General features: G+C 38.3%; 3 protein-coding genes across 5 annotated transcripts; 1 reads left to right on the top strand and 2 right to left on the bottom strand.

The window, feature by feature from the left end:
- LOC135637740 (probable protein phosphatase 2C 41) lies at window positions 1-4191 on the top strand. The gene is made up of 6 exons (XM_065150498.1): window positions 1-202; window positions 316-481; window positions 1386-1625; window positions 1718-1994; window positions 3442-3596; window positions 3680-4191. Exons 2-6 carry the CDS (start codon window positions 443-445, stop codon window positions 3818-3820), a joined length of 852 nt encoding a protein of 283 aa, XP_065006570.1. The 5' UTR covers window positions 1-202; window positions 316-442; the 3' UTR covers window positions 3821-4191.
- Window positions 4192-5297: 1106 nt separating this feature from the next.
- On the bottom strand, window positions 5298-13776 carry LOC135637599 (protein WHAT'S THIS FACTOR 1 homolog, chloroplastic-like). 3 transcript variants are annotated; one of them, XM_065150226.1, is made up of 3 exons: window positions 12347-13776; window positions 5971-6239; window positions 5298-5861 (listed from the first exon to the last, which is right to left on the bottom strand). In XM_065150226.1, the coding sequence occupies exon 1, from the start codon at window positions 13732-13734 to the stop codon at window positions 12511-12513; it is 1224 nt and encodes a 407-aa protein (XP_065006298.1). In that variant the 5' UTR covers window positions 13735-13776; the 3' UTR covers window positions 5298-5861; window positions 5971-6239; window positions 12347-12510. The 3 variants fall into 3 exon arrangements, with proteins under 3 accessions (XP_065006298.1, XP_065006296.1, XP_065006297.1); XM_065150224.1 differs by lacking the exon at window positions 5971-6239; XM_065150225.1 differs by having other exon boundaries at window positions 5298-6239.
- A 1563-nt stretch (window positions 13777-15339) lies between these two features.
- Window positions 15340-24661, bottom strand: LOC135638243 (probable pectin methyltransferase QUA2). Its single transcript, XM_065151278.1, has 9 exons — window positions 24283-24661; window positions 23418-24114; window positions 23187-23316; window positions 22208-22448; window positions 19469-19691; window positions 19157-19326; window positions 18692-18995; window positions 17859-17997; window positions 15340-15865 (listed from the first exon to the last, which is right to left on the bottom strand). The coding sequence occupies exons 2-9, from the start codon at window positions 24032-24034 to the stop codon at window positions 15710-15712; spliced, it is 1980 nt and encodes a 659-aa protein (XP_065007350.1). The 5' UTR covers window positions 24035-24114; window positions 24283-24661; the 3' UTR covers window positions 15340-15709.
- Between the last annotated feature and the right edge of the window lie 2821 nt (window positions 24662-27482).

Here is a 27482-nt window from a genome sequence, read left to right on the forward strand (position 1 = left end):
TTTCTCGGCCCGATGCTGACGACTCCCTCGACTACGCGGACTCTTCCAAGGAGACGCGCCCACCTCGCCTTGTTTCCCACTCGCAATCCCCCAGACTTCCGACTTCTTCAGCGGAAACAACCACTGCCTCGTTGCTCCTCCTCGGATCTCTCCCCCCCTTCCTTGGTGTTTCGCTGCTGGAACAGATGAGTCGATCGATTCGGTAAGCCAGCTTTCTTTCCGAAGAAGTTTTTTTTGGTGCGACTTGATCCTCTGGGTCTAAAGTCAAGATTTTGAGCATCGAGCTTCGTTAAAAATCGTATCTTGGCGTCGAAGGTAGCGGAGATTGGGAATTTAGTGAGGAACTTTCCGACTTGGCGTCGGATTCGTGGAAAAGTTGAGGTTCTGCGATTTCGGTTTGTGTTGAGAAATTAAGAGTCGCCATCGAGCTGTGCGGAATTTGATGGATAAGATGCGCTTTTTAAGATCCTGCTGTTCATGGGTAAGATATTCTCACATCTGAGCCTGCCTTCTCTCATTTATCCACGTAATCATTCTTTTGCTGCTTTGAACGCATTGAGTAAGTTTATTCTGATTGGGCATCTGACAGTTTTTGACCTTCTTCTGTTGATATTGTTCGTTTGCTGCTCTTCCTATTATTTAGTTCTTGGCTTTGGTTTCTCTTCTTTTTTCGTTCGAGCAAATGGTTTCACTGATCTTTAAGTGGATAACGAGAAAATCCTCTTCTACTTATGGAGCAGTTGTTCGAAATCCTCTTCTACTTACAGAGCAGTTGTTCGAAGCTTTGGTTGCACAGATTGTCGTGGTTGAATGGAGGGGAGAAATTTACCTGCTTTTGCCTTCTTACTCCATTGCAATACTTCTCATTCAATTTTATCTAATCATGGATTCTTCAGGGAGGAGTGTAATTCAAAAGCTAGATCTTGAATTTTCATTTGATTATTTCTAGGAGGGACTATTCGACTCAGAATAAGTATGAAGGATGATCATAGTGTATATGAACCCAACCGTGCCAGAATTTACTAGTTAAAATTGATGTCTCAAGGGCCTACTAGCTGTGTTATGTATGTTACTTCTGGTTAACTAATTGTAATTTTGATCAACCATCTCATGTCTCGATTTGGGATAGCTACTCAGATAGATTCTAGAGCCAAGTACCAAAAATGTTTTCCCTTCTGCTTTCCTGTTTATTTATGGTCTTGAATTACTTTGCTATATTCATTTTGAGAAAGTTAAACATCTACTTATCGTATTCATTAAGAAACTCAATTTGGTGTGCCAGTTCGAATGTTAATGCAGTTATTCTTAATAACAATTTCTTGAATGACAAATAGTCGGAGGATTGTCTCATGAATTTACCTGATGACACTGATCTTGCTATGCAGCTTGCAGGTCCCTCATTAACTGTCGGTAAAGGTAGAAACTCGCAAGGTCGCATTAGAGTTAGTTATGGGTTTAGCCTACTAAAAGGAGCAGCAGCTCATCCTATCGAGGATTATCATGTAGCCAAATTCATCCATATCAGAGGTCAGGAACTTGGTCTATTTGCTGTATTTGACGGCCATTTAGGCGATAGTGTCCCGGCATACTTGGAGAAGCATTTGTTTGCCAATATTATAAATGAGGTAATACTCAGCTTTTTTGTATGGATGGAGTAAAAAATTCTTGGATGTTGAGATGCTCATGGAATAATGTTAAATGTGTTATTTCTTAACAGGAAGAGTTTTGGACACATCCTGATATTGCCATCAGAAGGGCCTATGAAAAGACTGATAATGAGATACTTTCTCAGAGTCGTGATTTGGGGCGAGGTGGATCCACTGCTGTTACGGCAGTCCTAGTCAACGGCACCAAATTGTGGATAGCTAATATTGGCGACTCAAGAGCTGTTCTTGCAAAATCTGGAGAGATTATACAAATGTCAACAGATCATGAACCAGATTCTGAACGTGAAAGAATTGAAACGAGGGGTGGCTTTGTTTCTAACATGCCAGGTTAGTCAGACGTATTGCATCAAGGACTTGTTTCAGTTATATTTAATGAATTGTAAAGTTTAAGTAGCCTGTCAGTCAATACCCTCCTTTTTCTTGCAAAAAGAGAAAATCTAGAGTAGCACTGTCTCTGTCCGAGCTTAATTTTTCCTCCTTTATTAATGTTTTTACCAGCAGCCTGCCAGTCATTTCCAGTTTATCCTGCTTTATCCTTTTTCAATCCTCTCTACTTCACTGTTCTCATGTGTGTGTTGTTTCACCGGAACTCGTAGTCCTCTTTAAGAAGTTTATATCAATTAACTGATGCTACTAGGACATGGTACATCCTTCAGAACTCAAATTACCCCTAAAATAGGTATTGCCTTATGATTTCCAATTGTCTCCAGAATCAGTCATTTTACCTTTGCACCTACTCAAGTATTCTCAAACTTCATAGTTTTCTTATTTTCAGCAAGAAAACTATACATAGTTATACCAGCAAGTACATTAAAAGAAAACAATCTTCTGTCTTTGTATATAGAGTCCAATAACCCAATAATTGGAAGCCTTCATATTAGGACTCAAATAAGTAAACCAGCTACACCTGCAGGGACTAGCTGGACTGCTGATCTACAAATGCACTTTCCATGGAGCTTCTCTTTGAATGCGTGTTTTTTTCTTTTACCTTTCTTTTTGTAAAAAATATTGAACGCATATGTCAACCTAAACCCTTAATGGAAAAGAAATTTGCACCACATCATGGTCTTTAAATAGTCTTAGATCCCTTTCTTCCTTTACATTAAACTCTAATTGAACCCATGTGAAGCACATTATCTCGTTACATATGTAATTGGCATTAACAACTAAAGATAATTTGTCAGTTTTTAAAGGATAGTTGAGGTCAACCCACATAACAAGCAATTTGAACTTTTTTAAGTGAAACAAACAATTTGAACTGCCAATACTCTCACACTAACTGAATAAAAGGAGTGAGTTGATACATTCATACAATTGATTCGTATATGAAGTTTGATAATGCACTTGATTTGATTCCAGATTCGTGTGGAATAGATGGATCTAGAGGGTCAGATATGAAGATAGCATGAGTATACTTACCAATGAATACTTTATAGTGGTATCCCAAACTACTTTCCAGAAGAAACACTGACCATTTTGCTTATATCTCACTGTACTTGTTGTACAATGAAAACATATTAATGAGTCTTTCAATGTATCTCTAAAACACCTGTATATTCTTGCTTGTATGCATCAGAGAAGCATGCCAGGTGTCTTGCTGACAAATTTCAAAAGCTTGTCATCTTCCCTTAGACTAAAATGCTGAGCAGATGATTCTTTAATGCAATTTCCCATTGACTTCTCTACATATATATATGCTCTTTAATTCTATGGAACATGTTTAATAAACCTGAAAGCTTTCTTTTTAATGAGCTTAGTACTAATGGGTTTCTAGGAGATGTCGCAAGAGTTAACGGTCAACTAGCTGTTTCACGGGCTTTTGGAGACAAGAACCTCAAAACACTTCTAAGTTCAGATCCTGATATACAAGTTGAAGATACAAGCTCCGAAACAGAGCTGCTCATTCTTGCAAGTGATGGCCTTTGGAAGGTGTTGTTTATCATAGTCCATGCATCTTCTAATCATTTAAGTTTAACACATGAGAAATTTGAATTATTGTATATTTTTACCAGGTTATGAGCAATGAGGAAGCTGTCAATCTTGCGAGAAAAATCAAGAATCCATTAGCAGCAGCTAAACAGCTGACACTGGAAGCCTTCAACAGAGATAGTAAAGATGACATATCATGCATTGTTGTTCGATTCAAGGGATAGGGTTCGATCAGACATCTCATGAGAAAGATGATCATCAATATTTTCCTTATGTTAAATATGCTTATACGACTATGGCATAAACCTCCGTGCAAACCATGATTTGTTCCTTGAAGCTGCATTGAACAACTCACTCATGCACAAGTGAAGTTCTATACCCTCGTGACATCTGTTGTAATTGCTTTGTCATTTTGTAAGTTAATTTTTGTTTGTTTCTTTTCTGTATAAATCCAGCATGCCCTACAGGTGTCCTCTGGTGAACATCTTTCTTTTTTTTCATATGGTGATGTGAAGGTTATATGTTCTCTTGGTATTCAATCATATAGATATTGATATCATGCTTGCAAATATATTCAACTGGTGGACTTTTCTCATTTTATTTTCTGGTGGTGCTGTTTGCACCTTTGCTGCCAAATTGGCAGGAAAATATATTGTCATGAACTATAATTTGTCTTCCTATGCCTCAATATTTTTCTGCAAGTGATAAAAAATCTGCAGGATCTTGCAGACCTTGAAAAGCCTTATCATAGAACTTAAGAATGCAATTATAACCAAAAAATATTGATAAAAAGGCCGTATTATGTTAGATGTTTTTGCATTATCCCTGGGATTTCCAGAATTGTGGATCAATCCTGTTCTTGTCCAGTTATCCACACTGCTTGAGAATCCTCTTAAATACATCTATCAAGAAAGAAACACTATGATCTCCAACCATATAATTTTTTCATAGAAGTTAATATGTTTTGAAGTAATCAATGGAAAGTTGGTGTAAACTGCTTACTTTCTACAACAAGCTGTTATACTGCTCAACAAACAGCAATGCCTTGCATTAACTTTATGCATATTTTCTAGAATAAGGTGGTTATATCATGAAGCAGGTAGATATATTGGCAAGAATAACTTCAATATGCTTGGCCTGTGTATTTAGGTTTTCACTGCATACATAGCTATAGCATGGTTTGTTTGAAACTCCATCATTAGTTTGTTAAGCTTTGCTTATACAGTATATGTTATTATTAGTGAAACTATATAATAATTAAATTATATTTTGCTTTCTCTGTAGTTATCATTTGCTTTAAAAAAATTTATTAAAAAACTTAAAAAATTATTATCAATGAAACTATATAATAATTTAATTATATGTTGCGCTCTATGTAGTTATCATTGGCTTTAAAACAGGATTACAAAAAAAAAGATCATATTTTTGAAAGAAAAAAAATATTATATTAAATCATATCCAACCTGATGCACCATCTGTGCAACATTGCAGTGTTGTGTACCAACACTGGATGTCTCAACAGAGACAACAGATCAACATATTTTATAGGCATTCAGAGCAGAGTAAATTGCCATCTGCACAGTCATCTTCTGGTAATCAATTTCACACAATTTATCCAAAATTATATTGAGGCCTCCCATCAACATCCACAAAGTCATAAAATATATTTCACTAGAGTACTAATGAGAACAGAACTATTCATTCACACTTGAATTCAGCCAACCATTTCATTTCAAGCAGACTGAAACAGCAGTCAGGTCCTGATTATAATGTGCCAGTTGAAATATCTTACACTAATTCTTCTGTGTTAAAATAAAAAAAACTTAACAAAGAGGGTCGTAATTGGGCCATTTAATGAATTCACTCCCAACAGAAGGCAGCTGCAAGAAAACAAAAACATAGAGTTCTTGTTCTACATATCTATCCTATACAACACTATATTTCACTCGATGCATTCTGTCTCAACTGCCATCACTTGTGGCATAAGCTCTTCTGCTAGCAACTGGCTCTCAGTCCCTGGGGAGATGGAGCGACATAACAAGCATCGAGAATCCAAGAGAACGTCAAGGCGAAACTAGCCTGAAGACTGATGCTGATGAATTGGAAGCTCATCCACTCATTCTTTGCAGCTTCCCAGAAATTGCTTCTCTTGCATGGACACCCTGCTTGGCTTGTTGGACATATGCATGAGCCAATCCCAAGATCTTATCAAGTTTGCATCACGCATTTTCCTCATCCAAGCTTGCTGAATGTGGGCAGTAAGTCCTGGAAGAAGAAAACAAACCAATCTATAAGTAGAGAAGCTAGCAAGTGATAGATAAGTGTCTGCCTAAAGCATTTTTTTCTGGGAACAGCCCAGGAAAGCAGACCATACTCCTGCTGTCGAGCTTCCTTGAGATCAGCATCATCTGGTGTGTCCATGATTTTCTCCACAGATATTTGATCGAGTAATGCAGGATTACACCAAACAGGTAGCAACCACAACAAACTAGGAGGGTATAATCACAGAACAGGTTTGCCAAGAGGGAGAAATTCACGTCTAAAATCATATTGCATTTAAATTAAAAAAAAATCTGTAAGTAATATTTCATAAACTTCAATTTCCAGGGTAACCAAAGGCAAAAGCTGACACCCTTTGATAACCTGAGGCTGATGTGGAGGAGCCACAATGCAGAATTTTATTTATTCTTTGCACAACCAATTTTTTTCAATATACATTATTTGTTAGAGCAAACAAACAATTATGATACAATAATAAATTCTTAAAAAGAAGATATTATGAAGTTCTAAGTTTATTGCTTTAAAGTGAACTACAGAATTGTAAATGGCTATTAATTAGTTAGTTCTTTAATTCAAAGATGCAAGTTTTCAAAAAAGAAATAAAGAAACAAAGAAATAATAATTGGCAACTAACATTGATATAAAAAGCAGTTATGGAATTCAGAGTTTGCAAGCCATTACTGGTTACACTGCATACTCATCATTGAATTCAGAATGGAAAATGTTGGAAAACCATGTAAAAACTAGATTTAGATCAGCTTTACTTATACTGTAAATTGTGGCATCCGACCACTAATTTGACGCTTCTTAAAGACCAGGTTGCACCAAAAAAAGATTAAAATATTTAAATACAAAAGGGTGGTCCATCTTAAATATCTTGTTCAAAGAGTATATTGGGAATTGTCTACAGAAGAAAAAGCAACAAAAGGATGGAAACTACTTGAGGGCATACAAGCCCTTGAGAAATGTTCCGACTTGATAGCCATGGGGGCACTTCACAAATTTTACTAGCCCAAGTGCATGAAAGAGACGCATGGTGTTCACCTTCTACCACAGGTAACTAGCTATCAGTAGTTTCCTGTGACAAGTGATTTATTAAGTTATTCTTAATTGAGTACTTCGATTAGTGCAAATACATATTGTCACGGACAAATCTGTACAAGGGGTGTCCGATATAATGTTTGTGTATGCCCGTATCTTTCAATTTTGTTCATGCTTTGCACAACATGTAGAGGGCTTGCGGTAAGCTTAGGAACCCCATTTTAGTTGGCTTTTGTGGTCATTTTAGTCTTGTAAACACATGTTGTATTCAGTCATCGCACAAAGGCAAAACTGTCCAAAAACAAGCCATCCAAGTAGTCATTTTAGGGGTTTTCTAGCTCCGTTAAGTAGTGCGGAATGTCAGCCAGTACAACACCCTGAAGCTACCTAGGTGGCACATGGCTGGATGGTCCTTTGGGGTATTGTCTAAGGTTGGTTTGTTGCCTTGTCCCGTAGCAATGTCATGTGGGCACTTGTGGGAACTTTTGGCTACGACAGACTATCTTAGACCCTTTGTTGCGTGACCGTTCAGAGGTTATAAAGTTTATGTTTATAATTTGCATTATCTATCAAGTGTTTACTAAAATGTCTGCTTGTGAGATTTCGAGTTAAATGCTTCCTCTAATCCATCTTCTCTTTTGTAAGTTCTTACAGGACCAGAAGAGATTTCGAGAAAGCTAACATTTTGTTGACGAACACGCAACGGTGCCACACGATTTATGCAAAATTAGCTAAATCTGTGACATATGGTATCAAAGCGGGACAAGCACACTTAGAAACTCTTGGCAAACAAACGTGGGGACCTAGCGGGACTGCGCTGAGGCCGGCTAGCACGCATGACCATTTGAGGGAAATGAGCGTAGGGATGTAGGAAAAGGAGTTACTCAAAGGTACGAGCATCCGAGATTGACATTCAAATGAATGACCAAGCCTTCACGTGAGAGGCATCACAAGGACAAGGGAACTGGGAAGAATGTGTAGCGCACAGAGGCTGGGATAGCACTACAGCTCGATGTTGGCAACCAAACTTGATGGTGCTCAAGGCAAGCAAGGCACTTGGCAAAGGATGAGACCATGCAAAGAGGGATAAGTTGCTCGGCGACTGAAAGAGTAGTGTAAAGCTCACAAAGGTGAGGGAAATTGCTAACTCGAATAATTCGATACTCATACAAGGGCCTATATGTGAACAATGGTCTGCTCGTGGCCATCTCAAAGAGATCGAAACTCAACGTCATAAAGCATGGAAACTTTCTCTTCGACATGAGAAGGATACGTCCCTAGGAGGCTGACATATGTAGTAGGTTCAGCATGTTGCTAGGTCTTAAGGGGCACAATGGAGACTATATTGGCAAAGAGTCATAATCTAACAAGTGCGTTAACGGTGGCGAAACAATGCACAATTTGTTCAAAAAAATAGAGTAATCCATGGGGACGGTGGTCTCCGAAACTTCTAGAGGGAAGAATGTGAAGAGGAAAGTTGCTCCAACGAGACAGATATCCGGGAGGGATAGTCTCGATTCTCCAAAGGGAGACTCATATGCAACGGATCACATACGTTGAGAAGTGTACCTTAAGACAACAGGTCCATAAAGCTCAATGAACTGAGCAAGCAACGAGAGGTCATTACATGATCTCACATGAGGTAATGTGTTGTTGGACGTAGTGTAAGATCAAGTGAGAGAGCGACCCTAGGCAACACCAAACGAAGGCACACTTAGAGATGATGTGGAGATCGAACTCAACGAAGGGCTGACCTATAAAAAGGTGGGCACGAGGGCCCCTATCAATTCAATAAAAAGCGAGGAATGAAGCAACTTAGGTGGAATTTGGTGAAGTACCCAAGTCGCATGAAGGGAGTCGACACAGAAGACGAAACATGGAGTAGAGGCACGAAACTTTTCTAGGACAGAGGTCAAGGACATGAGCTCTTGCAAAGGGAAGAACGAGATCATATCATTCTATGGGTCCCTCGTTTTGATAAAGCAGACTCATCTTGTATTGTGCCAAAGTTGAAGGGAGCTTCGAGCCACATACACCTTATCTTAGAGAAGCAATTGATAGAGGGACTAAAGTGACTCAACTTATGGAGAAGTTAGGGTTATACGGTCTTGACACGGGACAAGAGGACACAGAAATAGGTACTCTTGAAGAATATACCACAGTGTTGTTATTCGAGTTATCGTAAAGGAAGTTGTGCACAACGAAGATTGTGTTGGGGCAAGGGCCCAGGATCCAGACAATGGTACATCAATTTTAACAAAGTCGGTGGACTTCGAGAGCTACCAAGCGACAGACTGTTCTAGAGTTGTGCTTCGTCTATGTATCACTCAAGAGCAAGTGGGCAAAGGTCGATTGTCAAAAAAGCAAACACAATCAGAGGGAGTGGAGGCCCTACGATGTGTCGGCAGAGGCCACATATTGGAGAGATCGTAGTCCAAGTTCATCCTACAAATATCAAAATGTAATAGATATGTCACCAAAAGTCGACATGGTGCAGTAGATCATGGTGGAATAGTTTGAAGCAATACAACACATACGAGAGGAGTCCCGTACGGGACTTGATCATATAGAGGTATGATTAGGAGCTATTAGGAGCTCCACTTCGGTGAGTAACACGACAAAAGGGCTATGGATTCAGGGAGTGAATACCATGATACCATAGAGGCGGGTCTTTCGTGCATACATCAAATTTTGCATATGATGAAAACCTCAGTTATTAGTATATGGGGGCTATGTACCACCGAAGAGGATTCCGAGTGCAAGTACCAATGAGTCTCATGGGGTGGTCTTGATCATACAGAGATATGATCGGGGCAATTTGAGTGTTGGACTACTTTAGAGCTCAAATTCGCTTAAAGGAGCCCGACAAGTTGGAGGACGAGGTCGAGCGAGCAAATGTTGCTACTAAGGAAATAAAGAAGAACAAAATCGACATGAGCCCTACAATATGAGGGCAAAGGCCATGCATGGGAGTTGCAGTCTGTCTTTCCATCGATCAAGGAGAATTGCTTAGGGAACATAGAGGTGTTGAAACAGGTAGTCAAAATGGGTAAGAAAACAACAATGAGTCTACAGGGACTTAGCTACTTAAAACCAAGCGTCAGTTATAATAGAGGTGGACTTAGAGGAGTGCTACAGTGTCGCAGAGGTGGATCTACCAATCGTAAAGAAAATGACGCAAATGCAAAACAATAGATAGTAGGGCCATGGGCATGGTAGCACCATTGTACCACAGAAGCGAGACTTTTATTGAGTCATCGATCATTTGTTCTCATGGAGGGAGAGTGCATGGTTATAAAAGGGGGCCGAGAAGGTGAAGATTATAGAGGCAAACTCCAAATACCGAGACAACACAGAAGGGAAGAAGCCAAGGAACTTCGTAAGACCAGTGTCGACGGGGTTCTCGTCAAAATTGCCAAAAGTGACGGATTTTGAGTTGATACAGAAGTGCTCGACCAATGAACAAAGTAGATAGTACACGATGTTGTACCTTTCTACTCAAAAGAGTAGGCAACGAAAATGATGAAGAAGATGATACAATCCCAAAGATAACCAAAATTATCGGAGACTTACTCTAAGTTGGGACAATTTTATTCTTTTTTGTTAAAACTTCTTGCATTCCAGAAGTTTAATAACAATAAGGAGGCAAATTGCAGTAACTAGCTCAATGCAATAAGTGCAAACACTTCAGGTGCTTCAAAAGTATGAGCAAAGCGCAAGTGAAGACTAGTAACTAGCTTGATGCATTAAGTACAACCCTCAAGAAGGCGAGCGAAACCAAATAATCTTTACCTTCTCAATTCTTAAGAGAATGAGCAAAACCGAGTACTACAGTTCTTTAATTTATCCAGTAGCAGAGCTCTGCACATGTTTAAAGACCCTTCGAGGAGACTTAGTAGAAGACAATAGTTATTAAATCCTCACCAATAGTGATCGATTCTACTAAGAGTAGATTGTCCACTTCATTTCCCAAAAAAATATCAAGCGAAAGTGGAAGTGATGTGAACTTGCTTGGAGGCGACAACTAAGTAGAAGAGAAATTGATGGACAAATTTTCTGAAGAAAACATCTCAAAAACTTCAAAGTCTGTGAGGCGATGGTCGTTAAAGCTCCAACAGGCATTCACCCAATTCAAGCAATACAAGATGTTTAAAAGGCTGACACATAAGGAAGGTCTTTTCTTTCATTTAAGGATCCGCAAAAACCAGAAAAAATCAAGACAACTCGACCGACCCCACACCAATCAAAGTCACTAGTGAGTTGAAACAACGTTAGCGAATCAAAGTTTGACTACTCAATAACAGTGGCGAATAGCAGCTCAAAGTCGAGGGAGATGCGTTGTAGTTAAAGCAAAAGATTAAAGATTTAGCAAAGACTAGGAAATGTAGCGTCCGTAAAGGCTTCAACGAGCACGTTGAAGGAATAAGTGGGGGAGTGTCACGGATAAATCTGCACAAAGGGTGTTTGATGTAATGTTTGTGTATGTCGGTATCTTTTAGTTTTGTTCATGCTTTGCACAACATGTAGAGGACTTGCAGTAGGCTTGGCAACCCCTCTTTAGTTGGCTTTTGTGGCCATTTTAGTCCTATAAATACAAGTTGTGTGCAGTTATCACACAAAGGCAAAACTACTCAAGAACAAGCTATCTAGATAGCCATTTTTGGGGTTTTCTAACTTTGCAGAGTGGTGCAGAGTGTCAGCCAATACAGCACCCTAAAGCTACTCGGACGGCACATGGCTGGATAGACCTTTGGGTTATTATCTAGGACTGGTTCGTTGTCTTGTTCCGTAATAATATCATATGGGCACTTGTAGGAACTTTTGGTCATGGCAAACCACCTTAAATCATTTATCGCGTGACTGTTCAAAGCTTGTTAAGTCTATGTTTGTCATTTGCATTGCCTATTAAGTGCTTGCTGAAACATCTACTTATAGAATACTAAGTTAAATATTTCCTCTAACTCATCTTCTCTTTTATAGGTCCTTATACGACCATGAGAGATTTCGGAGAGGCTGACATTTTGCGGACGAACAAGCAAAGGTACTGCACAATTTTAACAAAACCAACTAAGTTCGTGACGTTACAGTGATACAATAGTACAATTATTGAATCGTCCACATGCCTCATCATGATGATCCAAGAAAACCAAACTTCACTGTGTAACACTGCTAGTCAATTTGAAGTCGACAAATATACAACTTCAGGATGCTCATTTTACATGATCTAGCAAGTTCGACAATTTAAAACAATAAGAGTCTTAAATTCACACTTTCCAGGTCACAAGCACAAAAAAATGCCACAATAATCAGGACATAATTCAACACAAAAGCAAACACAAATTGGAATGTTCACTACATCCAAATGGTACACATGACATGGACTAAAATACATGAATGAGCACAAATTGTTCAAAGTCAAGAGTTAATACCTTCATTGCTCCAGGAACAACACCTGATCAAAGTTTTCTAGGCACTGTCTCTTACAACTTTGCAATTCCAATTCCCCTGAGTTGGCCTTGTTATCATTGACCGAAACTAATTTTATTAAGAACATTTGTTTTTCACTATACTCAATTAGCCCAAACTTCTTTGTTTAGGAAACCCCCTCACCAGATTCTGATTCTGTCAAAGCATAATGTTGCAATTTCTCGTTGAACAACACCTGTGGATCCTTCTCAATCAGAGTCCCATCCTCCCTGTAAGCATCCTTTAGAAACACAGCCCAATTCATCTCGGTGCCTGCAAGATAAAATGCTCGAGGTTGCTTCAATAGCATCGGGTAAGTATGCTTCGTGAGGTTGAATTCCTCCTTGAACTCCACAATGTGATGAATCCACGCCCTCTTCTCCAAAGTCAGGCTCAAAAATTCATGGATCACACCGACCCGATACTTCTCCGCTTCCACTGTCCACGGCTGCAGGCCTGAACAATCTGAATAAGGCGACACCAAGGGTAGTGTAGTCAGAGAATTCAGTCTCCTCTCGTCGTCCTCCTGCAAAGGTAACGCCTTTCCGTGGCGGATGGGGAACTTGAATGTTCGACGGACCCGGGCTTCATCAGGGACGAAGTCCCTCTCGAGGGCACTGACCGCGAGGGCTGGATCCCATTCAACAAGCTCGAGCACATGGCGACCGTCTTTAGGATCCACGGCGACTCGGAAGTAGTCGGGGTACTTATGGACGCGATCACGGAAGTCATCAGAGAGGCCGAAGAGGAGGCGGCAGTGGTGGAGCTTGGCGAGGGGGATGCGGCGTCCGGCGGACATCATGAGGAGTTTGCGGACGGTGGTAACCCGGGTGGACTCCATGGCGTCCATGAGTACGAGCTCCTCGGCGATGAGGGAATCCATGAGCGGGGTGAAGGCGAGGAGAGGTTTGGAGTCCGGCGGGAGGCGGGGAAGGTGGAGAAGGAGCGGGTGGCGTGCAGCGAAGCGGGAGACCTTGCGACCACGAGGAAAACCGAGCTCTCGGTGGAGCTTGCCGGCGTCAGCGAGGGGGATGCAGTGGCCGGGTAGGCGAGAGAGATAGCACTTAGTGCGGGAGATGAAGCGGAGGGCGGCGTCGAGGCGAACGACCGCTTCGAAGTCGGGAAGGCGGCGGCCAGCATCCCTCTGGATGGGAGCGACGCGAGGGCTCTGGAGCTTCTTGCGAAGCTTCTTCCGGCGCCGGCAGTTGAGGAAGGGGAGGCCCGAGGCGGCGGTAGCGGGGGTGGCTCCATCGGGGAGGGAGGAGGAGGTGGAGAGAGCAGAAGTAGAGAGATGGTGTCGGGGGAGAAGAAGGGCGGGCAGCCGCTTGGCGGCGGAGAAGAGCTGCGACATCGCCGCCGCCTCGCCTTCGGGTTCGGCTCTCGGAGGAGGTCGTCACGGTTCTGTATACGTCACCACATATATAGTTGTAGTGGTCGCAAGCAGCTGCGATGCACAACGGAATATTATTTTCGTTAATACAACTTAATATTTGATCATATATTTTGTTGGATTTTATTTATTATAGATATTTCAAATTCTTTAAAGAGTGGAAGTCAAGAGTAGCCCACGATATTAGTTTTGCAGATATTATTTTGTTGAAATTTTAAGTTTTCACTTTTTTTTTTTCGTTCCCTTTTTATATTTTTTTCTCTCATAATATCTTTAATTTCTAAAAGATGAGATTACTTTGTAACTTCTACTCCTTTGAGATTACTCTCTCTCTCTCTCTCGTAGTATCTTTATTTTCTAAACGATGAGATTATTTTCTCTTGAACAGTCTTCGTCTCTCATTATCTTTTACCCTTTAATCCCTATCCTCATCGCTACTATACCTCACACCTTTGCTCCATTAATCAATCGTAGAGCGGAAAGAGATAATCACAGCAAAGCTTCCCTTCTTTCTTTCCTCTAATGATCATTCTTTACTTTGATACGTCCGAGGAGAAAGAGGAAACCTCATCATGCTCACCTCTTTTTCTTTTATCAAGGTCGATGACAAAGATGATGAGACAAAGATGATGAGACAGAGGTAAGGCCTTTAGCTCTTTACTGATGTCTTGACAAAAATAAATAAGAACAAGCACAAAAAAAATTAAGGCGATAGCCTATGAGGTGAAGGATGAGGGTAATATTATTTTTATAAAAATAAAAAAGTGTTACATGTGAATAAATAAAAAATAAATATTCTACGAGTAAAAGTAAAAAACCTTTTAGCTTTCGTTTGAAAATTTTACCCTTAATATATTAAAGTCAATTATTGGGAAAACATAAAATGAGTATCTTTAACAAACCTTTTAAGTATCATTTCTCGGAAAAAGAACCAAATGTCTTATAATTCATCAAGAACTATTCAAACCTTTATATAAATTACTTTATAAAACCTCAAAAGTTAGAGTTCCATTGATGATTAAAGTTAGTAAAATCTCAAAATAATTGAAGCTCAATTACAACATTTTTTAACATAATTAAATATTTTAAGTATTGAGATCAACAAATAAAAATAAAAATGATTAGAGGTAGTTTATTATGTTTTCCATTTTTTAGCACCAAAAGAAATAAAAGGACTTGCTTAATGATTTCAGCTAAATATCTATTTTTAGAGTTTTTTTAACAAAACCAGACACCAAACAAATGTACATAATATTTTAACCATCATTAAGTTGGGGATGCACATAAACTCAAATAAGATGATATATATGACATAATATTTTTTTCTTTTTTGCCTATGCTAGCTAAATGACAGAAATCCAATTGAAAGGATTAAGAAACAATAGTTGGATGAATGCAATCAGATCAGTCTCTTTTCATCAATCACAGGTTTGACTGCTGAAGCTAATCAGAGAATTGATAGATATTGAAACAATAAAAAATGTCAATATGGTTTTTCTTTTGCTCTTTCTCTTTCTCAAAGCTATAACCATTCAATAGTCACATAGATGAGATCTACAGGTAGAAAGAAAAAAAATGCTGCTTAATGAAATATTAAATGAGAGAAAGAATTAGAATTGTTGCTGAATCATATATACTGCAGCATCATTCCTGAACCAGTATGTTTCTTCCAACACAATGTCTGGCTTCATCTTCTTTATCTTTATAAGGAACATGGTGAACTCGGCATATGCCTTCTGATGCAGATTTATAATGTAATCACATAGCCAATGGAACCTTGTGGTTCCGCAGGAATAGCATTTGCTGAAAATTCTTTGCCTCACCACGTTTTCTATTCTTTCTTCTGATTCCACCTATCATGATGACATTTTACGGAAAACATTATCGACAAATAACAAATGTTTTATCCTATGCAAAACTGCTGTAGTTGTGTGAGCTACTGTTGTTTCCTGAAATACGGCTTCTGACAAACTAGGAGCTTCTCGTTGCTGCTTCTGTCAAGCTCGATCAGGCGGGCATCCCATCTCAGTTGTGTGGTCATGGATCTAGCAGTTTCAATAAGAAGCGCTGTGTCACGAATTATCACCCAGCCCTGCATTGTGCCAGCAATAGTATCAGATTTAGTACAAGTTTAATGATTATAATCAAAACTTACGAATAGCTTACAACTGAACCAACTGGAGCTAGACATGGAGAAAGTTTCTGAGAAGGCACTTTGTTATAATACAGAATCAATTATCATTGGGTCATTACAACATCTCAGAACAAATTATTTTTCTGAGCATGTTTAAGTTTTCCTTCTCTAAAATTAGAAGAGTTACACTATACAGCATTCTTATGAGCTCCCAAAATTGAACCATTCCATAATCAACAAACAATGTAAACAATATAAAGACACTAGCTGTGCATTATGAGATGTTTTTCCCATCCTCTCTGATCCATCATTTACAAACATAAAAAAATTTTATCACTGATACCGAGTTATTCTAGAAAAATCTCAAAATCATGATATGCTATTACTTTTCCCCACATCAGATGACCATGACAAAAGACCTTGGATACCTGTATGGGATGGAAGAATATGGCATAGCCCACGTCATGTATCATCAAGAGCTACTGGAGAGAAGCAGCATTGGGATTGCTAACAAAGTCAATCTAGGTGTTTATGATTAAAGTTTGACTTGGTGTGACCATATACTGATGACAGTGTCAGAGATGGATGCTAGGCTCTGAGAATGCTAGGGTTTAATGAGGAATGAGAAGTATCTGAAGACTAGCATGTCACACGTGCTTTGTCTCATGATTATACAAAAAATTAATATCGATTTCAGATGTCAGTTCTTATAAATTGGAATTTGGCCTAAAATCATAGCCACAATGGTATAGGCAGGCCAGAGGCTTGTATATGTCAAGCTGATGACAACCATCAAAGTCCAACATAAAATCCTAGCAAAGGAAAATAAGCAGAAGAGTTGTCCTGTTTGTCTAAAAGATAGTCAGCAGAAAGGTTTAACTTGTGTTTAAAATATTAGATTATTCTAATACAAAGTACAATTACAATTGGAAATTGCCTTGAGAAAATAGCAAAACATTTTACAAGAGTAACAAGAAAAAAAAACAACAGCACAAACAGAATACTGGCAAACTGACATACAATGTAACAACTAAATGATTATTTGAAAATAACATAACCACCACTAGGATACAACAAGGAGAAATGAGACAACCTGCTATGATGAATAGTTGAATCCATGTATTTTAGTAATGCTTTTCTTAACAATGCAGAGCTTGTCAAGATAAATTAACTTGTTATTTGAAACAAAATGGTCATTTCACATGATTACAGAAGTTTGCAACCACTAATAAGTAACTCATTTTCTTGAAAATATGTCCTTCGACCAATTCATCACTTGAACTAAGAGGTCCATAAAGAAGAATATGCAGCAAATCTAGAATAAAGTTAGCAGGTCTGATACAAAAACTCTAATAAATTAATCTATTTTCTGACTTTAACTTCACTGAGGATAATGAAACTTCTTGTTCAGTTATGTCCTTGATTTCCAACATTCTAGTGAAAGGACAAATTGCAGTGGTTAAATATGATACCATGATTAATCCCGGACTCATACACCTCCAAGAATGTTAGTAAAACAATTACCATGGATGAGGAAGTGAGGAAGTCAATTAGTGAATAACTTTTACATCCTGCCACAAACTTGGGGTTGTTGGCATTAGCTATGTTGTGAGGTGTTTCTTTATTTAAATAGAATCAAGGTACCTATGACTCATCAATGAAAAAAATCTTTTATCTTTCCCCATCCAATCCACAAAGAGTTAGAGATTGCTGATATTTGCGAATAGAAATCCACAATACAAATTTTCTTATCAATCAAACCAAAGGTTGCCCCAAACTTGAATGACACCCACAAAGACCATAGGCATTAATAATGTCACAGTATGTTAATTGAATTTCTGGAATTTGGGAAAAAATCCGGAGAAAATATTCTATCCTGAAAATGTTGCAATCTGGGTATCAATATCTTTTAGCATATAAAAGGTGCACAAACAAATAAGATGTTTTGTACCTCAGGTCGTAGAATGCGATCAATCTCTAAGAAAATGTCAAGCATGGAGCACCTTTGCTTTTGATGAGTCCCGAGAGATAGCAATCCTTCAGCATGGACCATATCATAGGTCCTTGGATATGTTGGAAATGCTTCACACCTTATCAAATATCGGATTCTTAATTAGATAACTAAAGCTCTTGAAAAGATACAGCAAGTGAACAGCTATGCTAGAGATTGAATAATGAATATACCAGGGGTAACCAACTACAATTCCAATGATCAGCATGGTAAAATAGACAGAATACGAAGTTATACTAAGTTAAGTATAGAACCCCATGTTTAGGATGCAGCCTTATGATGCCCAAGCCACGAGGCTTAACTATGCAGGATCAACCACAGGAGTGATTGCTAAAAAGGAAAGGGAGTTAGAGAAGCGGTCAGGTGAGAGTGATTAATATTTAATATTAACACAATTACTGGAACATAAAGAAATTAACAGGTCTAAATTTCCGGCTAAGAGATATATGGAAACACATACTGAACAATTTTGATTATTAAGGAACATTAAGAGGTCTTGAATTCTACAATGATGGAACATGAATCAATCTCGATTTTCTTACAATGAAACAAGATGGCAAAAAGTGCACTATCGGATGATATAAATGAAAACTAACATAATAGAACTGTGTTTTGCCCTAAAATATTTTGTAAATTAAAACCTCATCATTAGAACTAGAGGAAATAAAAATGCTTTTGTGGCATATTTGCATCAATACATGCAGATATCAGTCAAGATGTATGGGTGAGGCAGCAACAAATGTAAAAGGGGATATCAGTGGGCGTACACATACCAATCATGTCGAACACCAACAAAGCCCCTGTCAAAAATCATAGGAAGATAATTGGGGCTATTTGTGGGCACCACATTCATCACCCACACAGATTTCCCAGCATCCAATAAAGCAGCATTAAAACCACCAAAATGAGCATTCATGTCAAGGACATTTCTTAGCATGTTAAAAGGTGGAGAGGGGTCCTCATCACCAGGTCTCTTTGGATGATCTGAGAATATAAGTGGTGAAAGAAGTGACCAATAATTATGAACCACTGACTTCCAACTAGCAGCATCCTCGGCAAAGTCCTCAGGATGTACACCTGGTAAGAAACTGTGTTAGAGAAATATTTGAAAATGGATGATGAGATGATAACGATATTGTTACAGCAATCTTGTATACACACGCAATTTGTGCATGCACGAGTTGCATGCACGTGAGGATCACGGATACATTCATTCACTAGCTGGATTTTGTATTTACCATATATACCAAGTTCAGTTGAATTCAAGGCAACTCGAGAGGGCCAAGGTGTACGGCTCTCAATGGAAATCCATCGCTGACTCCCCATCCCTGATATGCAGGGATTTAGTGGTTGGTAATATGGAGATTCAACATCGTGGCTTCTATCGCAAACTGCAGGGCCCGCCTTCCTGTAAAAAAGTAAAAGTTGTTTAATGCATATAATTGGGATAATAAAATATATTGCTGTATAAAGGATCACAGTTAGCTTGTCCCTGTGGAATCATAATATGGGAGATATAACAAGAAAGGATATGAACTAGGGTTTGATACCGAGAAGTGTAACATTTCTTTTTGCTTGTCTTCTTCCATACAATTGTTTCATCTTGTTGTGACAAAATGTCCCAGCAAAGATTTTCGGCAAAATCATGAATCACTGACCACTTCTTTTGATTTTCTTTATCACGCAAAGATCTGTGAGTATTCATTTGTGAAGTCCAGACAAAATAACCTCCAGGTCTTAGAAGTCTATCAACTTCAAGTAAGAAAATACCATCTGCCATGATATCAGAATTTTAGTATCCATAATCCATTACCTAAAGAAAAGCTTAATGAACTTCTGAAGATATAAGAACAACTGATTTCCTACTACTTTTCATTTCAACACCAAAAAAACATTAATATTTTTTGATACCTTAGAAATATAAACTTTAGTTGGTAGTTTAGCTTAGATTTAGCATATGATTATATCAACTTACTAAGATATTCTCAAGAGAAACTACTTAAATGAACAAGGAGAATATGAAAATCACATATAAATTAGAAAATAAGTGTATTCTTTTCACATCCCAGCCAAAGAAAGCATATATACTGTTATATTAAAGAGTATGAGATACGAATGTCATAAATTTCTATGCGACACACATCTAAAAGTAACTAACAAGCTGCAACTTGCCTTCAATTAGACTGAAATCTATGGACTTTTGAAGGGTAGTTACCAGTTCCCTCAAGCTTAAATGTGTCAAATTTTAGCATTCAACCTTAGGGTTCCAGATAATGGTGCAATCCAATTGGTTTTTTGGTTACTTGCAATTTACATAGGTCCTACATTCCTCCTTGTTCATGACATAATTGTTGTACCTTCTCTTACCACTTAGCTAATACATCAACCTTCTTGAGAATTGTATAAAATTGTATAATATGTCCTACAATCCCAATGTTTGTAAAGTTCCTTATTCATAAAGATCTGTTCTTGGATCCAGCACTAGTGAAACATGTCAGCATTCTCATCATTTTTGCCATGCTTATAGCTATCAGGAAAAAAAATGAAGAGGAAATTAGTTTTGGTAATGACCATGCCTAGTCCTCAAAAACCAAGAAACTCAACTTGACCTAGTCCTCAATGAATCCAGGACTCAGTCTTGGAAATTGGAGAAGCTGATATACAAATTTCTATAAGGTTCTTGTAAAGAAATTATGAAATACTATTACTCAAGCCATTATAATTTCCTAAGCTTTCATGTACAATAAATAACTCATATCTTTGGTGCTTTAAAATTTTGAATATTGATCCCACACCGGTGCCTGGCCAGACTGGTGTGGTTCTTGCATGTACCAGTATGGATTCGGTAAAGATCAGCATATCAACACATGATATACTGCCATACCAATCGGTGTCAAGAAGAGGGGAGGAGGAAGAAGAGAAGGAGAAGGAGAAGAGGATAAGTATCAAAAGGGCAGCGGTGGCAGCAAGCAGGAGGTAGTGTGAGCAGTGGGCGGCACGAGAGGCAGTGACAAGCAAGGATTGGACAATAGGACGAGAGAGAGAGAGAGAGAGACACACACACACACACACACAGACAGAGAGAGCTGTTTTACTACAGCAATAACTGCCGGGGTCAAACTTTTTAGGTTTTAAATTAAAAAATGATAATTGTCAAATCTGAAAGGAAAAGGAATATATACTACTTCTGAAAATAATGTTTGGTACAGGATTATTTGGACGAGATTTTGAACCATGCTTTGGTGAACAAATCACATCACACAATAATAACATTTACAAAATAAATCTCTATTTTGTAAGTTATTGTAATATTTAACGAACTATGATTATCATGATTAACACTATTGCCATATGACTATAATTATGTGAGTTTGATAGGCCACAGACCACTAGGAGGAAGGATACAAATAATAGAAGGTGGATGATGGAAGAATTTCATATTAACAATGTAAAAAATATCAGTTTGTCAAACTTCAACAATGAAAAGAATAGAAGATGAACAGTGGCAGAGGGAAGTGTGCCAAGGACGGTCAGCACCAGGGTGGGACAACAATAAGGCCAATATAACTTAACAGCATAATCACAGAGTGGGATGTCATCAAGTTGGTTTAGCAGATCACAAGATGAGACAATGAAAAGAATAGAAGATGAACAGTGGTAGAGGGAAGTGTGCTAAGTACGGTCAGCACCAGGGTAGGACAACAATAAGGCCAATATAACTTAAAAGCATAATCACAGAGTGGGATGTCATCAAGTTGGTTTAGCGGATCACAAGATGAGTGGCTATGGATGCGAGAAAGAGGAAGCAGAAAAACAAGTGAATATATGCAATTTTTACCAGCAAGAAACCATTTTTTTTTGTCCATCGACCACTCCAGATAATAAAATTCATGCACCTACCTTCATTATCTGTTTAACAATGAAGACATTAAGTTCTTATACCAAAAGTTTATGGAAACATGATCAAAATTGTACAGAAGATGCAGCATTATCCTATTTATGTAGCAAAGAAAATCATCATCCTTATAAATTGTTCTCAGATTATCAGAATGGAAGTTTAGTTCTTATAATGTCCATTTCAAACATATTTGTGTTAAATGAGCTGATGATGCCACACCTGCTTAAATGTTGTTGTCATGTTCTGTTTGATAAATGGTTTATTATGATACAGTAGTTTGTTTGAAAAGGACTGCTTCAAGCTGACTCCCGTGAATTTTTAGAGAAAAAGAAAGGAAAAGAAAATACATATGAGGTTACCAGTAATTCTTAAGTAGGCAAATATTACTAACCGTTTTTCTCCCACTCAATCCCACATCTTGCACAGTGCAACATATCAAAGGAAAGGTATGGATATGGCAACTGTCTTGATGAAAAAGAACCAATCATAGCAGGAATGCCTCTCTCAAGGGTGAGTTGAACTTGACTACCTGATGCCTCATAATTTGCAATGCACATGGTCAATAACTGCTTTGAGAAGAGATGTGCTCCAAAACTACCAAAACCACAGCCTATATCTAGGACAGTTCTTACCTGGAACAATTCAGTCAAAACTAATATGTAATTAATACTTAAATGGATAGTTATAGCAAGAAGACCAAATGCTACATAACCACAATAAACAAGAACAATTTAGTATCAGAACACTAAATTAAATATCAAAACAGGGTGAGGGTTGAAGACAAATGTCATTCAGCTAATGCAGGTTATTCTGAGCTGATTTATCTCAAATTTAAGCTAGAAGTTATTAACGGAGGAATCTGGAAAAAAAAATGTGCACTTTCTTTTAATGAAAACAATGACAAGAAAGAGAGAATCTAAAGAACATTGTAAATTATGACTGTAAATTTACCCTTCAGATAATCGCACTTGTACAAAATCATAATTTGATAACTACAGAGGACATAATAAAGATACAGAATGGTAAAGGAGTTAGCACCACTTTGAAAATGTTAAAGCTATGATAGCCTAAAGTCTCTTAAAATTTGACTTCAAAACCCATGGAGAAATTATATAACTTGAAGAGAGAGATACAATTGTCCTTGGAAAGAAAGCAACCTCTGCATAATGTTTTAAGTTGGAAAGAAAGTATCATATGTATGAAACTCTATGATCTTTTGGAAAAGCAATTAACTTCGTCTTATCTCGGGAGTATTTAACATTTTGTATCTGAACTGGGATGAATAGTAACTAATAGCTAAAATGACCTTAACAGCACAATAATCAAGTAACATAATAGTCAGCTGTTACGAAGCATAAAATTGCACTGACCCCAGCCTCAATGAAATTAGATTCATTTGGCAATCCAATCATCTCTGCTATCTGATGTGTATAATCTTCTACACCATCAACCATGAAGGAGTCGGATCGGAAAGAGATATGATCTTCCTCCACCATCATCCTAGCAATAAACAGATAATTAGTCACACGTATTAAATGGAATGTAGTGATAATTAAGACAAATTATGGAAAATACAATAATAATAATAATAGCCATCCTACCTCTTAGTTAAGCTCCCAGAGGAGAACTCCTGTCCTGTGATCTTGACATTCGCCTTCCATATGAAGTCCCTCCCGCTTGGCCACCTCAGTGGAATTCTATAGTTCGTCGGAGGAAGAATCAAACAACCCTTCTCAGAATCGCGTATGCATTTTCTTTCATGCTTAGTCGGAACCACCGAATCTACCAAATCAAAACTCTCCGAGACATTGTAATAACAAGGGACAAAATTCTCATACTCAGGCGGGCAAAATTCCAACTCATTCGGCCGCGCGATTCCTAGCGACAGCTCCCCGATCTCTGCGAGATCGGCAACGACCTGTTCCTGGAGCTGTCGATAGCCATGATAGACGTTGCCTCGAGCGGAGGTGGAGATAGAGATAGCCCAATAGAGCGAACCGAAGAGTGCAAGGACGGTAATGGCAACTAGACCCAGCTTGAGGAGGGCAAAAATAAGGCTTTGCCGGCTTCGATTTGTTCCGGCGGGGCTTCCCGCCTCATGGTCGTGCCCATTCTCCGCGAAATCCTTCGCCTGGTAGCTCGAATCAAAAGGGTCACGGCATGCGCCACCGCTGCCCCTTCCGCCCCCGGAAAAACCACGGTAGAGTGGCCTCGACATTGCTCTCTTCCCTTCAGCAAAATCAAGATTTCGCCAGAAGATATACTTACACAGATCCAGAAAATGCCATTCCCTTCCACCTAGGAGCAGAACAATGTGCATGTGAATGAGGATTGCGAGGAGAGGAGAAGACAGAACGAAGAGATTAGCCGGCCATGCATCAAAAAACCGACATTGATAGGCACGGAATAATACAGCAACAAAGATGGAATAGGAAACAGAGCTTTCATAAAGGGTGATTCCCCTACCTCACTTCGAGTTCAGAAAAGTACGCAAGATCGCATCTTGGCTCCTATTTTCTATTGTTCGATGACGCCCATCGGTGGATCGGAGATAACGGGAAAACAACGCCACAGGCAGAAAACAATTCAAGGAGGCAACTTTACCGCAGGAGCTGTCGCGAAAACGAGAGGGAGTGCCGAAAAATCCAAGCTTCCTCGGAACGAAGTTCTCAGAGGCTCTGCCTCCACGCGCATTTCACCGTCATCGTAGAATCTCTTGCTTCTTCCATATGGGCCTCTTTCTTCCTCCTCTCCGCCAAACAAATGGCGAGAACAGCGTGGGAAAGGGACAGAAAGATCACTCCGCGTTCGTTCTCCCTCGCTCAATCACTGCTGCACTCGTCTCTCTCTCTCTCTCACGGGCCTCTCCCATCGGCCAATGAGATCCGCGCACTAATATAATGACGAGAACATAATAATAATAATAATAATAATAATAATAATAATAGAAGAAATATATATATATATAGCTCATTTTGTGATCTTACTCGAGAGAATAAGAGAAAGTGTAGGAATTATATGAGCAAAATTACTTTAAAGAAACATTTGCAGCAATTTAGATGAAGAATTTACTCGAAATGAAAATAATTATATTGGCTTGAAGGGTGTTTGTTGAGGTGTAATCATAAAGCTAATAAAGTGGCTGATCGGATAGGGTCAGTAAGTGGCACCCCACCCTCTCCCTCTCCTCCTCCTTCTCATTGTAGATGATGGGATTGGTTACTGTGGCCGTGAGTTCGGGCGGATTTGTGGCATGAAAGATTGCACACTTGAATGCATTGGATTTCTTCTCGATCTCGATGGTAGTTTTCATGAACGACAAGCATCTATGTTACAGCATCGATTTGGATGTGCCCACTGCAAATGAAACAAACAAAATTAGTTTATTCTCTCTAAAAGGATCTACATTGATAGGATTGATGTGGACGAACCCAGAAATCATATGAACCAGATTTGTATGTCAGGCATCGAGGTCTAAACAGCAAGATGGTCTCGTTTGAGATGCATGACATGGTTTTAGGAAAAGATTTTTTTGGGTAAGCTGAAATGAAGTCTCACATTTGAATTTTAATGGTGATGGTTGATATCAACATAAAATGATTTAATAAAATTTGGATGAGTGTTTTTAGCATGGTAACAAAATTTTTAGTTTTCAACATACATATCGATATATCGGTACATCTGTATCTTATAAAGATAAAAAAAAATTATTTTACTACTTATATTATATATAAAACTTGATTTATTATTATTAAAAAATATTGTTAACGTCTCCGTCAATCACACGAAAGAGATTTGTATATTAAAGTCTAAATAGCAAGATGGAATAGTGATAGCAATATAAAATGATTTAACAAATTTTGGTTAATTTTTTTTAGCATGATAATAACATTTTTAATTTCAGACATCAAAATAATTTTGACATATCATACAACTTGATTTATTGCTGCTTGTATTATATGTATAACTTGATTTTATAATGATTCCCAACCAGGAGCCAAAGTCAGGTAAATATGTACTATTTCAGTAAAAGGAGTAAAAAAAAAGATAAAACAAGGTTAAATTGAACAAATGACATGATGGCTCAAATACAATTCACAAAGTGCTTATTGTAAAGTTGGCAGTGACAATTATGAAAGGAGATGTGCTGTCACAAAGCTAAGAGAATGATGGTGATTCAATTCAGGGAGGACTCTTTTATTTTTTTTCTTTGCTAGAGCTTCTTGAGCTTGGCCAAAGTTTGTCTGCCCAGCCTCATCAATGCCTCATTCTAGATATGTTCCATACCTCATTGCTAAAGCTGAAGGAGATCATTCAAAACTAGCACACCTAGTGACAGCAATTAATAACTCCTTCACAATAGAGGTGTCAATGGACAGCTACATAAACCCTACACTCTTTCCATGATAGGGTGTTTTGGTTTTGGGGTGTCAATGGGGACACTACCTTGAGAAGATTTCAAAAATTAAGACTTCATGACCCTAGCAAGCTTTATAGCCTTTCACAGTTGATTCCAATGTATGAAAAAAAAAAAAGAGGATATTAATGCCATCAAATAAATAAAATAAATGAATAGACTTACTAAATTTTCACCTAATGACATGATGGCCTAAGTAAAAAAATTACCACATCATTTCTTGTTGGATCCATAAATAGTATGGTATGGTTTTTTTAAAGAAAATTTAATTATAAGAAAATATTTTAAATTAATTTTCATCCACAAATAATGTATCCTTAACAAAAATATAATTATAAGTATAACATAAACACACTTCACATTGTTAAGTGACATGAGTGTGACCAAGAAAGTTTTAATTTTGTTTGATTCTGTCCCTTTTTCCTAGTAGTTAACAACATAGAAAAGAGATTTAACAAATAAAAAAAAGTCTTAAGTTCATACTACACGGATATAAATTAACTTAATCCATATACCACTCTATTATTCTTTAATATCTACAAATTCTAAATACAAACTTTTCTACCATGAAAGTGTTGGAAAATCTTAGGGGTGACATCACATGCATACGCAGTGGAAGAACAAAAAAAAAATCTCCAATTTTTCAAAAAAGATGTACATCGTCGTGTAAAAACTGATGCGTAAAAATTCACGAAACAAACTGCGTATAGAATAGATTGTGTTACCTAGAGAGATCATATATCCATGTTTCCTTGTAGATCTCTATGAGAGGGTGAAAGAGGTCAAGTATCCTCCCCTCTAGCGGTAATCCACACAGTAGGGCTGTGACAATACTCCTCAAAACTCTAGACCTGCTTTGAGGTGGAGAGATGGAGGATAATAGGAGAGGCAAGCAAAGGCTATAGCCTATGAACCATTGAATCCCTCCTATTTATAGAGGTCCTCTGTCAAACCTTAATGGATCATCCCCTATTGGGTATTGGATCTATATCCAATTACCCTAGCCTCTTATATTAGTGGATCTCTATCCAATAATCTCTCATGGGTTTTTATTGGATCTCATCTATAGGATCCAATAATTCATGAGCTTATTGGATATCCAATAAGTCAAGAGCTCCGGTGGATATCTCGTATCCGAACCTCTACTCATCGCAATGCCTATCATATGTGTGTGACCCTCTAGGCTCAATATCGAGCTGGTCGTGAGTAATACCTGTCAAAACTCCTTCTGGCTCAGTAAATTATTATC

Source organism: Musa acuminata, chromosome BXJ3-5 (assembly GCF_036884655.1).
Source record: "Musa acuminata AAA Group cultivar baxijiao chromosome BXJ3-5, Cavendish_Baxijiao_AAA, whole genome shotgun sequence".
Classification (NCBI taxonomy): Eukaryota; Viridiplantae; Streptophyta; class Magnoliopsida; order Zingiberales; family Musaceae; genus Musa; species Musa acuminata.